Raw genomic sequence first — 16356 nt, forward strand, 5'->3', positions numbered from 1 at the left:
CGATTTCCCCCATTTGAAACTGGCGCGCACGAGACGTCTTTGTTTAGAAAAGCGCATCAAGAACACACCTGACACTGCTACATGCTCTGTGCTATTTGTGCTGTGGTGCATGCCCAAAGTTTAAACAAGGCAGATGAAAAGGCAGAGGTGAAGAAATTGTGCATATTGGTTCTTGCGTGTCACTATTTTTGCTGAATGTGTGAAAGTGATTTGAGAATAGGTCAGTCTTCAGCGCCCCCTTACAATACCTTCCCCCCACACATTGAGAACCACTGCTTTAGGATATCTTGATAAACTCTCATGAACAGAGATGTTAACCAGTTCCAATGTTTCCTTAAAGTATTTAGCTGTCTTTTTATTTTTTTTACCTCATTGAGCATTCTGTGCAGTGCCTTTTTGAGTCATCTAGGCTGGACGGCCACTTCACAGTACTATTATCGTATCCATTTATATACAATTTGTCTAACTGTGGACAGATGCATTTCTAAGCTCTTAGAGATAACTTGAGTGTGTTTTATAAGCCAAAGTAGCTGTAACCCACATCTCCAATCTCGTTTCATTAATTGGATACCAGGTTTGCCAACTCCTGACTCTAATAAGCTTTAGATGACGTCATTAGCCTAGGGGGTTCACATAGTTTCTTCCAACCTACACTGTGAATGTTTGAATGATGCATTCAATATGTACAAGAACAATACAATAATTTATGTTTTATTAGTTAAAATAGATAGTGTTTGTTCATTATTGTAATTTTAGATAAAACCAGAAGTATACATAAATGCAGGTAATTTCAAAGGGTTCACATTTTTAACCACAAATTTTACACCATTTGCAGACAGATTTTTCACTTTTTGTTGACTATATCACAATTCCAGAGGGTCGGAAGTATACAAAGTTAACTGTGCCTTTAAACGGCTTGTACATTTAGCCAATTAGCCTATTAGCTTCTGATAGGTGTACTGAACTGGAGGTGTACCTGTGGATGTATTTTAAGGCCTACCTTCAAACTCTGAAATCAGCCAAGACCTCAGTAAAACAATTGTGGACCTCCACAAGTCTGGTTCATCTTTGTGAACAATAAACAAACACCTGAAGGTACCATGTTCATCTGTAGAAACAATTGTATGCAAATACCACGGGACCACGCAGCCATTATACAGCTCAGGAAAGAGACGCATTCTGTCTCTTAGAGATGAACATCGTTTGGTGCGAAAAGTGTAAATCAATCCCAGAACAACAACAAAGGACCTTGTGAAGATGCTGGAGGAAACAGGTAGACAAGTATCTATATCCACAGTAAAACGAGTCTTATATCGAAATAACCTGAAAGACTGCTCAACAAGGAAGAAGCCACTGCTCCAAAAGCACCATTCTTTTTTTTTTTTTTTACATTTGGACTCACACCATTGGCATATAATGAAACAATGGATGCTAAATTCAACTGATTTTAGTAATAGACCTACCTATCTCTGTGTTAAAATAAGTCATTGATGCACGAGAGGTGGGCACACTAATGAGGAGGCTACAGCCCCAAGCATCATTGGTTTACACACACTGTACAACACGTACCAGCTAGCTACCATTACAATATCCAAAAAAAATCTGAGCAGTAGTTGAAATGACAGCAAAAATCCATTATCATATTATACAAAATGTTTAATAAAACATGCAAAGGGGTCCTGGGGAGCTCAGCAAGTAAAGATCCAGGCGTGCTGACTCCATTCAGGCTTCCTAAGCAACCAGTTGGCCCGGTTTCTTGGGTGGGTAGAGTCACGTTGGGTTAAACTCCTTGTGGTCACCATAATGTCGTTCTCGCTCTCGGTGAAGCACGTGGTGAGTTGTGCGTGGATGCCACTGAGAATAGCGTAAAGGAATATGGAGGACTTTGTAAATGACTGGTGTTCCAATGTGCAGATTTCTGCTCTAATCGTTTCTGTGAGTGTTTATGATAGTTGTGGTTTGTGTCTGTGTTCAGTCTATCCACCACCTCAAGCACCTGCGCAGGGGTCGCAGAAGATCATCTGCACTGGTGGCCCACACTGAACTGCTGCCCAGCCAGATGGGCTCCCACGAAACCCACCGGCACATCTCGCACCACGCCAACGCCCTCTGCCACTTCCACATCTCTGCCAGCATCAACCCTAACACAGGTACACACACTCAGACAACTATTGGTTCACATACACCCATTGACTGAGGCATAATATTTCTCCCTGTCACCAGATATCCCCGCAGCGCTGGCAGGATCGGGCCTGTTCTCTGAGGACGTAACTGGAGGTTTTGTGGTTCACTGGCTGAATAATAAAGATCTAAGTTTCACCACCTCCATGGATCTGTTCATGCAACAGCTGCACAAACTCTCTGAGCAGCACCTGGAACAGGTTACTGAAGACTTGGAGCAGGACACGATGGCCAAGTTTGACTTTGGTATAAATGTCTAATAGCATTCCTACTGGTTAAGAAGTTAATAATGTTCTGTTTCCTGTAAATCTGAATATTTACAAGTGTTTGCTAAGGCAATCATCAATATTACTGTTGCTCATAATTTAGTTTTCAACACAGCCCCTACAACTAACAGACTAAAGTTGAAAAATCCCTTAGACCAGAATATCATAAAGACTTAAAGACCCAACAACTTATCAATGCCCTAACAGCCACCTAGAATACCCGAGCAACTGCATGGCAAACAACACGAGTCATCATCAGTATTTTTGGTCCATTTGCCTGAACGAAAAAGACTTTTTATTTGTAAATGTGTAAACTTTTAAATATGTAAATGTGTTAAAATTTAATTGCCCAGGTTTTAGGAGTACATTAGCATAAAGATAAAGATGCATTGTTTTGTCTTTACAATATACGCTGTGCTTTTTGTATTATAGATCTGGATGACATGTCTGATAAGGGCTCGTCAGAGCATGAGGAGGCAGATCAGGAGGGCAGCACTAAAGCCTCGTCTCCAGGTTCCAACAGCAGTGTTCACCTGCCTTCAGTTCTGCTGGAGCGCAAGCTGGAAGCTCTCATCTTAGAGTGGAACAAGAGTCCTGACATGCTCTTCACCATCCACCCTCACGACGGCTCATTTCTCGTCTGGCACGTCAAATACCTGGATGAGTTTATACCTGGAATCTTCAGACAGGTTCAGGTAGGACGCAGGTGTAATGTTCAGACATTACTGTTGTTTAAAGTATGGATCAACAAAGTTACACATTTTTGAAATCGTTTATTTGGTGGATTGTCTGTTAAAGATGCTGATTTAGGGTAATGTCCAATCCACACCGATCGGATTCAGCGTTTGTTAAGGTGTGTTCACATATAGGAGGCATTCTAGCATTCAAAAACAACTGAAGCACCACAGAATGGAATAGACTACAAAAGTAAATACAAAAATTTCAAAACATTTAGGACTATTAAAAGTTATTATAAAAAAGAGACTTATGGATTATGCATAATACTGTTACTGCAGTTGATTTGAAGTCCAAGTAATTTTCTTGAAATGTACTTTACTATATATATATATATATATATATATATATATATATATATATATATATATATATATATATATATATATATACATACATACATACAGCTAAAGCTAACCAGAGACAGTATGAGGAGATGGAGCACATTTAGAGGATTAATCATAAAGGGTGGCCCATATTAATTGAATGCGATTTAATTTAAAATGTTTAACGGTTTAAAGAAAATGTTAAATCAAATAACACATTTACCAATTTTCACATTCGATTCTGATATTACATTCTGCCCCGTGTGAGATCTAAACACTGGTTGGAATAGAGTGGAATCTTTGAGATGTATGAGATCTCATTACTCTGACACACACCATAAACACACAACAGCAATTCCATGTCAAATTGTACAATCCAAATCCAAACGGGACATGTGAAAAGCTATATTCACATAACTTGCTGGAGTGAAGCATAAATGTTTCCACTGTGCTCTTTTGTGCTTCCATCTTACCAGACTATTCGGTTAAAGTATAATTTACGTAGAGCAAAACAACACATTCTCTGCAAGCGCTTTTCATGTGGAGTTCAAAACTGCGCAAATCATATGAATGCGACCTTACTATCGCTGTAGCAAAGTTAATAGCCACGATTAATATTGTGGAGGAGGAGGATTTAAGAGATTGAATGAACAATGCAATGTATACGCAAACCATGGGCACTAGTTCCTCCCACTTAGACTTTGAGAAATGTTTAATGTTATTTGAATTGCTATTTTAGTGCATTTCTATCTTTATACTGTTTTGGAAATGTTTATAAACCATTTTTTGTTAAAAAAAAAAATATTTTCTAAAAAGGAACTAAATGCATCACAAGAAAAGTATATACAGAGTCAAATGTTGGCACTTTCAAAATCAGCGATTAATCACGATTAACTATGGCAAAATCAACGATTAATCATGGTTGCCTATGACACGCTCATGCGATTAATCCCGCTTGCCTATGACACGCTCATGCGATTAATCGCGCTTGCCTATGACACGCTCATGCGATTAATCGCGCTTGCCTATGACAAATCGAGTGATTAATTGCGCTTGCCTATGACAAATCGTGTGATTAATCGTGCTTGCCTATGACACATTCATGCGCTTAGCTGCGGCAAAATCATGTGATTAATCGTGATTATCTATGCCAAAATCTTGCGGTTAATCTTGATTAAATGTTTTATTCGACTGACTGCACTAATAATCTCTAATAATCTGACATGCATAAAAACGCGAAGGTGGTACTTCATGTTTGAATTGCTGTAATTAATTGAAAATGACTTATTACAGTCCAGTGAATGATAATTGCATACATTTTTGTATTATGTAATTTTTTTAATTATTAATCACACTGAATTAACTCGATAGCCCTAATATTTATTCATTAATTTAGAGGCTGCTGTTAGGCTAGGCAACTTGATGAGGAAAAAAATACAAACACTAATGAATAATCATATATTCTCAGTTTAATTATTATTTTCAAATACCTAAAATATTTCAATGTTTTGTTTTACCTCCTCTCATTCAGATATCGTTCTCATCTCGTATCCCTGTGGCGTTCCCCACGGGTGATGCTAACTCCCTCAGTAAAAATATCATGATGTATGCATGCACATTTACAGAGCAGGACAGCTACAGCACTCTGGAGGAGAAGAGAAGCGAGCGGCTTGTTGCTCAGAGCACGTCTGCATCTGCGGGGCTCTGCTCTCTCGGACACTCTCTCGCCGCTGTCATTGGCCCTGCCGTCATGATGGTGTCCAAACACGTGGACGGCTCGCTCAACCAATGGGCTGTCACGTTTGCGGAGAAGTCCGCCTTTTCAAACGTCCTCACTGTCTCCCACAAGTTCCGTTACTGCGGACACCGTTTCCATCTCAACGATCTGGCTTGCCACACGGTTCTTCCTTTGCTGCTGACATCATCGCACCACAATGCGTTGTTGACTCCATCCTCTGGGCCTGGGAGCATTGATGGAGATCAGAATGGGGACGTGGCTCTGCAGCATGTACAGCCAATGAGAAACGTTCCACGGAAACAAATGCGGAATGCAGCCACACGTACATTCCATGACCCAAATGCGATCTACAGTGAGCTGATCCTCTGGAGAGTCGATCACATCGGCCCACTTTCCTGCACGGGGGGCGTGTCCGAACTAGCGCGAATCAACTCGCTCCACACTTCTGCTTTCTCCAATGTGGCCTGGCTGCCTACACTCATTCCCAGCTCTGTGCTTGGTGAGTTTAACATTACACTGGTTTCTTGAGTAGCCTCATAAGCACTCACTGACATTTATGTTATGGATGCCATTGACATTCTGGCCAATACCAATTACAAGTTACCAAATACTAATTATGTTATGGCCAAAAGAATATGTTTGTGTTTATTTGATTATCAGTTAACAAACCTACAGTTTTTGTCAGAAAAAACTAGTGAACAGTTATGGTGTCACCAACGGGGAAATTCATTTAACGATGACAATGAGCAGAAATCTTACATTTAACCAGTTATAATAGAGCTCCTGATAAAAGGTAAAAGATCAACCTAGTGAACGGTGTCGGCCGATCAGATGACAAGAAAATATTTAATAGGTATCAGCTGGAAACAATCCAGATTGGAGAATCCCTAGAAGCAAATGCATACATACCATCTAGCAATGGCCTAGTAATCGCCTAGCCAACACCCAAGCAACCACTCAGAAACATCTTGGCAAAAACAGCAATGCCCTGACAGTCAAGCACACTATCAATGCTTGGGCAACCACAACAACTTGAAGCACTTTACCAAGCACATTGTAGTGCCCTAGCATCCAAGCAGGATGCCCTGCCAATCAGCTAGAACATCCCAGTACCCAGGGGCCATATTTTTAACGGACAAGCATTAATCATCTTGAAATAAAATGTTGTATTGTTTTATGTTATTTATTTAATAGCTTTTGTGTTTCTCTGTCAGGAACGTACTGTAACTCAGCAAGTGCATGCTTTGTGGCGTCTGACGGTAAAAGCCTGCGTCTGTATCAGGCCGTGGTGGACGCCCGCAAACTTCTGGATGAACTCTCTGACCCAGAGACTTCAGTAAGAACTTCTCAAAGATTCTCAATTATATTTAATCAAAATAACATTTTGATATGCTGAATACTGTAGATCACTTAAGTGTGTTGGTTTGTCGTGTATGTAGAAACTGGTGGGCGAAGTGTTCAGCATTGTCAGTCAGCAGTCCACTGCCCGACCCGGCTGCATCATAGAGCTGGATGTCATAACTAACCAGGTGAGGACTAAAGGAGTGTGCGCACATGCCAGACACAATAGTAGCATTTTTAACCTATTTGCTTTTATGCAGCATTAAATTGAGTGTGTCCGAATTGTGTGCATTCATAAGTGTTTTTGTGTCGTCCTAGTGTGGTTCAAACACACAGCTGCTCCACGTGTTCCAGGAGGATTTTATTCTAGGATACAAACCACACGAAGACTTTCCAGATTTCAACAGTACTAGCTTTCCCTCTGCAGAAGGTACAAATGCTTTCCTTGTCCTTTTCCTGTCCTGTCCCATCCCTTGCCTCACTTTGTCATTCCTGTTTTTATTCCATTTCGTTCTTTCCATTTTCATTTTTTCTTTCCCTTCCCATTACTGGCCATTCCTTTCCCTGTCCCGTTCCTTGCCATTTCTGTTCCTTTTCATTGCAATTTTTTTTTTCAGTTTCTGTTTTTCTTTCCTGTCCTTTCCTGTCCCATTTCTTTTCCAATCCTATTCCTTGCCATTCTTTTTCCATCCCGTTTTTTTATATATTCATTTTGTTTATTTCCTTGTTCCTTTTCTTTCTTGTTCCCATTTCCATTCCTGATTCCTCCCCTCCTTTAACCTAATGCACATACTGTTTGATAAAAAACGGGGTCCGACAAAAACACAGTTTTTACAGAACATGTCATTCAATTTTTCTTTTTTTAGAGTACCAGCCCCCTCCTTTCTCGGAGAAGTTCTTCCTGGTGGTGATTGAGAAGGCTGGGAATCGTAACTCTGTGTTGCAGATGTGGCATCTTCATCTGCGCTCAGAACAGGCGTGTGTGGGTGTGTATGATGTGGTTAATTGTGAAATTATGACACAGCTGACAGCAGAGCGCTAATTAAGGAAACTGTGAAGAGAGTCTCATGATTGGAAAGATGATGCATCCTCGAACTATTTCCTTTCAGAGATGGAAATAATTTATAGAGGAAATGAAGCTCTAGTTTACACCTTGGGCATCTATATCATCTGTCTGTCTCTCTGCCTGTTGTTAAAGCCAACTTGAAATGTCTTTTACAAACTATTTGATATAATCTGACATTTTAGAATGAAACCGGATGTACAACTAGAAAAAATAAAGGGTTGCACTTGATTTTATCCATTGGGAATTGATTGAATCATGAAGAGTAGGCGTCACACACCAGATTGGAGCCAAAAGGTGAAGGGGGAGAATTGAAAAAGTAAAAGGGATCTGTTGCATCAGCCAAAAGAAAAGTTGTTCCAGAGGCATTGCAAAGACAAACATTTTTATATTCTTTAGAATAACATTTACTAATGAATTCAGCAAAATAAGACAAGGGATGTGTATTAAAAATGTCACGTTGACTTGAATCTTAAATTTTTGTGATCTACAATAAAATAAGTGTCCTTGTTATTTGCATCAGGTAATTAGTAGTCACATGGCATAGCTGTTTTCTGTCTTGTTAACCCTTCAGAAGAGCCAGTCAATGACTGCGTGTTCCAGAACCAGCTGACGGTTCCTGTGAGTCTGAACAATGCTGACTCATCCCCTGACATTACACCGGGTCATACTCCACTGCCTCGCTCCTCCTCTTCAGCCAACCTGCAGTCTGCCAGCAAACTCATCCTCAGCTCTAAACTTGTGTACAGTCAGCGGCTAGACCTGCCGCCAGGGGTGGAGCTTATCAGAGCCACACCCTCTGCAGGTATGATCACAGACTCATACACTGCATAGAACTGCCCCATAGTTACCATGTTGCGGTTATATGAGTTCAACTTTTGTTAGCCCTTTTGTGTTTAGATAAATGACAGCAGATCAGTACCTTCACTAGCCTTTGGACTGATAAAACATGATCACCTCGACATTAAAGGTGCACAGTTTTAAAGAGATAGTTCACCCAAAAATACATTAAATAATAGTACAATTATTTACTCACCCTAATGAAACCCAGTTGACTTTCTTCCATGAAATAAAGATTTACAAAGACTTTACAGTGCTTATTTGCCATATAATGACCGTAAATAGTGACCCTGGTCTATCAACTTGAAAAATGACAAAGGAAACATCATATCATTTTCAGAATTCAGAACTAAATTCAAGTGAATCACTCAAATTTGTCCTGTTGTGATTCAGTTGTTTGTCTTGCATGTTCTATTGAGTGTGTATATTGATGGATTGTGCTGTTGTGTTCAACTGTGACAGCTTCCTGTGGTTACTAACTGCATTGTGTTTTTGTGATTTCAAAGGTCACTTGAGCTCCTCATCAATCTACCCTGTATGTTTGGCTCCGTACCTGATTGTGACCACCTGTTCTGATGGGCGTGTCCGGTTCTGGCGCTGTGGGGTTGATATGGACTTGTCAGCACCGAACCCAGAAGGGACACATTCATACTGCTGGGAGCCCTGGAGCCTCTTAAAAGATGAAGAAGACAACGACAGCTCTGTGTCAGTAGCGGGCCGCCCTGTCGCGGTCAGCTGCTCTTACTCTGGCCGACTTGCGGTATCGTTTAAACAGTTGACGCCTGGGAATGAAATCAGGGTGTCTAAGGACTTCTCCATGCTTGTTTCAATCTACGAGTGCGAGTCGACAGGCGGTTCAGAGTGGGTTCTGGAACAGACCATTCACCTTGATGATTTTAGCAAACCTGCGAGAACTCTGGATCCTCGTGTTAGCGTCGATAGCAACTTGGTTGTGTATAGCAAGTCGGATCTGTTTGTAACCAAAGATAGTCCCAATATCAAGCACTTTGTGCACCTTGATTGGCTGTCTAAAGAAGATGGGTCACACATCTTGACGGTTGGGGTTGGATCCAACATCCTTATGTACGGACGCATCTCAGGGGTTGTCACCGAGCAGACAGGAGTAAAAGATGGCATGGCGGTAACCCTGCCTCTAGGGGGCAGTATAAAGCAGGGCATTCGCTCTCGCTGGGTGTTACTGAGGTCCGTAAACCTTGTCTCTTCCGTAGACGGCACCCCGTCACTTCCGGTGTCTCTGTCCTGGGTGCGTGATGGCATCCTGGTGGTGGGCATGGACTGTGAGATGCAGGTTTACGCTCAGTGGAGGCAGGATGAAAAACCAGGAGTCTCCGAGGACAACAGTGTATCCTCGCCAGATGGCGTCGGAGGTCGCTTGGTTTCTGTGTTAAATGAGGGTCGAGGGCGATCTAAGAGTGTCTTCGAGAGCAATGCAGGAATCGACGATGCATTTCGTCCCCCTGCCGTGATTCAAGATGGCGGTTTGTTTGAGGCAGCACATTCGTTGTCACCCACCCTGCCACAGTACCACCCGACCCAGCTGCTGGAGCTGATGGACCTCGGAAAAGTACGACGGGCCAAGGCCATTTTAGCTCACCTGGTCAAGTGCATTGCCGGTGAAGTTGCAGTGGTAAGAGATGTGGAGGCGGGTGAGGGCGGAGCTAGAAGACATCTATCCCGAACCATCAGCGTTACGGGCAGCACTGCAAAGGACACTATAGTTGCTGGGCGAGATGGTGGGCGAGATTACACCGAAATCAACTCCATCCCACCGCTTCCTTTATATGCCCTGCTTTCTGCTGACTTGGACACCTCTTACAAAGCGGGAGAGGAGGTGGGAAAAACCGGAAAGGGGGTGGAGCGCGAGAGGCAGAAACAACCAGAGGAGCAGTATGCCGATCTGTTTCAGGTGCAGGCCGTGACCACCGATGATTTTGTGAGCTTCGCTGCAGACAAACCAGAGAAAAAGTCTCGCGTGATTAACCTGTCACAGTATGGCCCCACGTACTTCGGCCCCGAGCACGCACAAGTGCTGTCTTCACATCTCATGCACTCTAGCCTGCCAGGACTCACACGCCTTGAGCAGATGTTCCTTGTGGCTCTCGCTGATACTGTGGCAACAACCAGCGCAGAAGTGGGATCTACAGATAAGAAGTACACAGGTGAGTTTAAACACGATTAATCGCGATATTCATTTGAACGATCTTGATATTGATTCTCAAATCCCAAGGTCAATCTTTTATTCTATATGCTAACCTTTACAATTCATGTAAATCACTCACATATGAGACCAAATTCCATGCCATGTTACTTCAAATGACTTTGGTTAGCCACTGGCTGGTAAATGTTCCGATTTCACTCACCAGTGATTGAGTAGTATATTGGCAAAGAAGTTTAGCACTAGGGATGTTAATGAATAATCGGTGATTGATTATTTGTCATTAATAATTTGATCGATTTAGCTTTTCATAGTTGAATAATCATTTATAGCACAAATGCATTCATGCGAGATGGATATAGCTGCAGGTGGAGTTACAAAAAGGGGTGGGAGCTTCAAACCGCTAGCAAAGATATAGGGAGCCCCTAACCTAACCTAACTGAAACCTTTCCCTAACCCTAATAATGTGAGGAAGTGATGCCCTTTTGGAGAAACCCCAGCCCCTTCTGGAGTTACCTCACCCTCATTTGGAGAATTCGCCCAGATTTGGAGATCTCTGGCCTGCAGCTATACCTACTTGGTTCATGCCAGCAGATAAAGACTGTTTATACAGTCATTCGCCACTAGAGGACACACTGCTGCTTGTGCACTGAATGTCACATCCTATCAGCAACACAGAATAAGAATTGCAGATGCACATCATTCACTGCATGGGTCAATGTAATCATGCAGCATGTCTTTATAGAAAAACATTATGGTTACTGCATAAACTGTAATCATGTGTAAAGTACAGCATGACAACAAGATTAGTTGATCCGTCATCTACAACGACAATCACGTCAGTTCTCGCCAGGAGAGTATGAGTTACATTCACCGCCACCAGTGTATAGGCATGTTAATAACTGTATTTACACATTGTGTTATTATTTGATTTTTTTTTTTAAATAAAAGGTAAGTTCTGAAATCTACCATGTGAAGTTTTAATGAACTCGCATATACAATTATTTGTATTAACAGTAATAAATTAACAGTAAATTAAACCATTCACAAATTAATAATTAAAATACACTGCCCTGAAAATATATACCAATACTTATACAGCATTCCTTAAGTGTAATTATTGAAATTATATTTAAACAATAGGCATACGCATAATTTGGTGTCCGTTTCATGTTTTCAAGTAAGACATTTTTCTCAGGTGGATTGCCGAAGTTTGCATTAGATCAATTATGGCTGGCCAGTCAAAAATCAAACTTTGTCTTAAATAAAGCTTTGATTGAAGAAAAATGTGCGTCTTGGACTTTTCGAGTTTAAATCTGTATGCCACTTACAGTTTATTATTATTGTTGTTAATGATCAATACATTTTCAGTTTAGATTGACTCGTTCCATGTAATGTGTGTTTAAAGTAGTGCTGTCAGTCTATTACAATGTATAATCGCAATTAATCGCATAATTTTGTAGTTAATCTTGATTTAATCACAGATTTTAAAAATGCTGAAATTTGACACCTTATATGCTTCTTTTCCTGTCAAAATTGATTTATTTCCATTTTAGGAAAGACAACTAAACAACATGTAACAATATAATGCTTTATTAAAAAATGTCCAAACGAAGCATTCTACAATATAAAGATGGCAATGCTTTAAAATAGCACCAATTCAAGTAACCAATTTTCTAAAGTCTAAGTGGGAGTTTGAAAAATTGCAAGAACTAGCTCCCACATAGTTTGTATTCTCATTGCAATGGTTATTAAATCTCTTAATCTGTCATCCTCCACAATATTAATCTGCCAGTAAACTGTGGCTATCCGCTTTCCTACAGCAATCGTGAAGCTGCGTTCATGATTCACATCAGAGCGTCAACACCAGCGTCACTTTGAACACTCTATCACACGTTTCATCTGGGCTTGTTTTATACATCAAATAGCACTAAGAGCTCCTTTCTTTGTCATTTTATCACTGACAGGGAAGGGCTATTGTGTGTGTTTGTGCCGTGTGCATCAGTGTACTGAATCCGGACGGACACATCGACACATTACAAAGGTTCTGCTCTCCAAGGAAGTGTTTGGTTTATGCTGTATTAACTGTAAAATCACATGTGGTAATGCATTAATCGCGAATAAGGAAATTAATCAAATTGGGTAATGCAAAAATTCTGACAGCTCTAGTTGAACGATGAGATCCACACAATCCATTTGTCTTTGTATAATGTCTCTTTTAATATCCTTTCTGTTATTTACAGTCTGTTGATGATCAAAAATGACAAAAATAGAAACATTTCAATTCTAATCGCACATAGAATGCTGTAAAGAATCAGTGCAATTCCACTCAGATATTTACATACAGCTTAGCCAAATACATTTAAACTCAGTTTTTCACAATTCCTGACATTTAATTGTAGAAAAAAATCTATGAAAAAATGTCTTCGGTTAGTTTGGATCACTAATTTATTTTAAGAATGTAAAATATAAAAACAGTAGAGTGAGTGATTTATTTCATAGCTCAGGGGCTGTGCGCTTGTGTCATCTGATACTGTCTTTTCCTGCATATCGCGGGTTCAAGACCAGCTTTACTTATCTTATTGTCTATTTGGATTCATGTAGAAAGTAAATACATCCAGCAGATTCACAAAAGGTCATTTTCTGCTGTTGCTGCTACTGACTGTGTCCTGTAAGATCATTGTTGGTCATTTGTTAATATTATACTGTATATATTTTGACATGGTATTTAACTTATATTTATTGCCACGATTGTGTTTTAAAGGTAAAATCATTGGCGATACAGTCACATAGGGCGGCAGCGCTCATAATTACATGATAAAATTTATTATTCAACTGAATTACATTATACAGTAGCCTACAATAGCGTGAGTGTAGTTGACAATAGCATGAGTGTAGTTGACAATAGCGGGAGTGTAGTTGACAATAGCGGGAGTGTAGTTGACAATAGCGGGAGTGTAGTTGACAGTAGCGTGGAACATTATTGAATGGTTTCCGGTCATTTTCCGGTGTAACGGTTTAACTGGAGAGTTCTGAATGAAATTACAACATAATGTTGACATCCTTGTACAGATGAAAACAAGTGGTATACTTGGCTCAAATGAAAAAAAAAAACTTTTAGAGGCAGGAGTTTTTTAGGAAAACATTGTGTTTTCAATTTGAGTTATTAGGCGGCAATAATAGTAACAAGCATCTTTATGTTCGAACTTTCTTTATTCGGTGTGAAATGGTACACATTTTCAAGCAATGTTAACACCATGTTAACTTGTGCATCACATTCACAATATGATGGTCTTGTCAGATTATGACATTGTATAAAATCTGAACTTATATTTGTTGTCGAAACACTGCTCCCAAGTATTTCACAATTCACATTTGATAATCCTGTTTAAAAAAGGAAATATGGGCTAGCCTATTGGCACATTTAAAGAAAGCACATGTTTAGAGTTTGAACAGTTTATGGAAGTTACTATCAATTGAATATGCTGTCTAATAATGCTCGCTCATAATGTTTGTTACTCACAAATGATAACAGTGGTGGCCCGTGCATTTTAAGTCTAGGCCTTCAGTGTGATTCATGCCATTAAGAAAACACAGTTTCACAATGAATAAGACACCCTATGCCTTTAGGCATCATACATTACATGGCAGTCAACTACTAATAGCAATTGACATTTTAAAAATGCGTCCATGCATAAAAGCCAGAACCAAGGAGGTCTAAAACCAAGGAAAAGCTCTTTAATAATATTTGCAATATAACATTTTGTTTCGTCAGGGTACACGGTTACTTTTCAAAACTTGAACTGACACTGAATGCTCGAGCAGCCTAATTCCCACTTAGAAAACTCCTGATGTTGCTAGAACAATGCAAAAAGCATTTACCAATTTACTTGAAGTGAAAATAAGCCCTCATTTCCTGTTTAATGAATAAATCAATCACATAGTCATGCAGATCATTTCAGGTTTTTAAATCCATTAGAATCTCTTTCTCAATGGTGATTACAGCCGACTCATCAGCAAGATCTCTTCGCTTTCAAATTACGTATATCACTTAAAGAGTGATTGCGTCACTCAAGGCCAGCTAATAGGCCTGGACTGGGACATGTCCTAAAGATCACACCCATCAAGAACAAATAAATCAATCTGACTGACTGATTAATCTGATAATCTGACGTTAGATGCCTATTCACTGCAATGTTGAGGGATTCACTTTGCTAGTAAGCATCAAGGAATCAATTCTGATTGGATAAACGTTTTGTTTTTTGCTATTCGTTTGTAGATGAATTCGGAGTGTAAAGAGATGAAAATAAATTTAAAAGGTCAATGAGAAAATATTTATTTATTAGGCATGTTACACTAGCAGAGAAGGTTTTAAGAGGCATTATCTCTAATGAAATGTGAATAAATGCAAGCAAATAACTTTCTGATCCGTGGATGTCCTCGTGAATGCTGAATGCTGCAGTAAAGTCTTTATCATTCGTCTCCATTGCAACGTTTGCCCAGAAAATAATTGTTGTGGCGTTTGTTTGTTGTTGTTGTTTTTTATGGCGATTGGCAAAACAAGCTTAACTTGCCCTTACCACCTCCAACTTATTGGTCGTTACATTGGGTGAAAGAGTTCTCAGGCGTTCAGCTCTGGTTGGTTGAAATTCTATGGTTATAGCACCCCTTACCGGTTTAGAGCTGCTAATGAGATATTAATGCTATTAATGACTCATTCATGTGTTGATCGTACCGGGCCGTGGAAACCCTGTTCTGAATGGATACCCACTGTAAATGATAGAGCATGTGTGTGTTTGTGCTGTAGTTATAATTAGGCGAAAAAAAACATCAGGCTGTTGAGGAACTTTAAAGAAGTTAAAAATGAAAGTCAAATTTGAATTATTATTTTGACAGGTTTAATAGATCCCTTTTGTAGTTGTAGATCAAAACATCGGTTTTACCAATTAATCAGTGGGACTATTGGTTATCGGTAAAAATCTGTCGAGAGATATATACACACACACACACACACACACACACACACACACACACACACACACAGGTGGCCAAAAGTTTTGAATAATGTACAGATTGTGCTCTTATTGAAAGAAATCAATACTTTTATTCACCAAAATGGCATTCGACTGATCACATTGTACAGTCAGGACATTCCATGTGCAGCAATGACAGCTTTGTGGATCCTTGGCATTCTAGCTGTCAGTTTGTCCAGATACTCGGGTGACATTTCACTCCACACTTCCTGTAGCACTTGCCATAGATGTGTCTTGTGGGGCACTTCTCACGCACCTTACAGTCTAGCTGATCCCACAAAAGCTCAATGGGATTAAGAGCCATAACACTCTTTTCCAATTATCTGTTGTCTAATGTCTGTGTTTCTTTGCCCACTCGAACCTTTTCTTTTTGATTTTTCTGTTTCAAAAGTGACTTGCACCCCTGAGTCTTCTCTATACTGTTGTACATGAAACTGGTGTTTAGCGGGTAGAATTCAATGAAGCTGTCAGCGGAGGACATGTGAGGCGTCTGTTTCTCAAACTAGAGACTCTGATGTACTTATCCTCTTGTTTAGTTGTACATCTGGTCTTCCACATCTCTTTCTGTCCTTGTTGACAGTTGTCCTTTTGTCTTTGAAGACTGTAGTGTACATCTTTTGTATGAAATCTTCCATTGTTTGGCAATTTCAAGCATTG

General features: G+C 40.0%; 1 protein-coding gene across 4 annotated transcripts in view; it reads left to right on the forward strand.

Moving 5' to 3' along the window:
• dmxl2 (Dmx-like 2) overlaps positions 1–16356 on the forward strand; it is an 85469-nt gene that overhangs the window by 30126 nt on the left and 38987 nt on the right. For all 4 annotated transcript variants that reach the window (XM_052151956.1, XM_052151958.1, XM_052151957.1 and 1 more), the window contains exons 9-18: positions 1976–2150; positions 2224–2427; positions 2880–3142; positions 5040–5745; positions 6461–6582; positions 6686–6775; positions 6906–7017; positions 7454–7573; positions 8225–8455; positions 8997–10670. In XM_052151956.1, the coding sequence (XP_052007916.1) occupies positions 1976–2150; positions 2224–2427; positions 2880–3142; positions 5040–5745; positions 6461–6582; positions 6686–6775; positions 6906–7017; positions 7454–7573; positions 8225–8455; positions 8997–10670 (3697 nt within the window). The remainder of the gene's footprint in view (positions 1–1975; positions 2151–2223; positions 2428–2879; positions 3143–5039; positions 5746–6460; positions 6583–6685; positions 6776–6905; positions 7018–7453; positions 7574–8224; positions 8456–8996; positions 10671–16356) is intronic.

The sequence above is a fragment of the Xyrauchen texanus genome, chromosome 21 (genome assembly GCF_025860055.1).
Source record: "Xyrauchen texanus isolate HMW12.3.18 chromosome 21, RBS_HiC_50CHRs, whole genome shotgun sequence".
NCBI lineage: Eukaryota > Metazoa > Chordata > Actinopteri > Cypriniformes > Catostomidae > Xyrauchen > Xyrauchen texanus.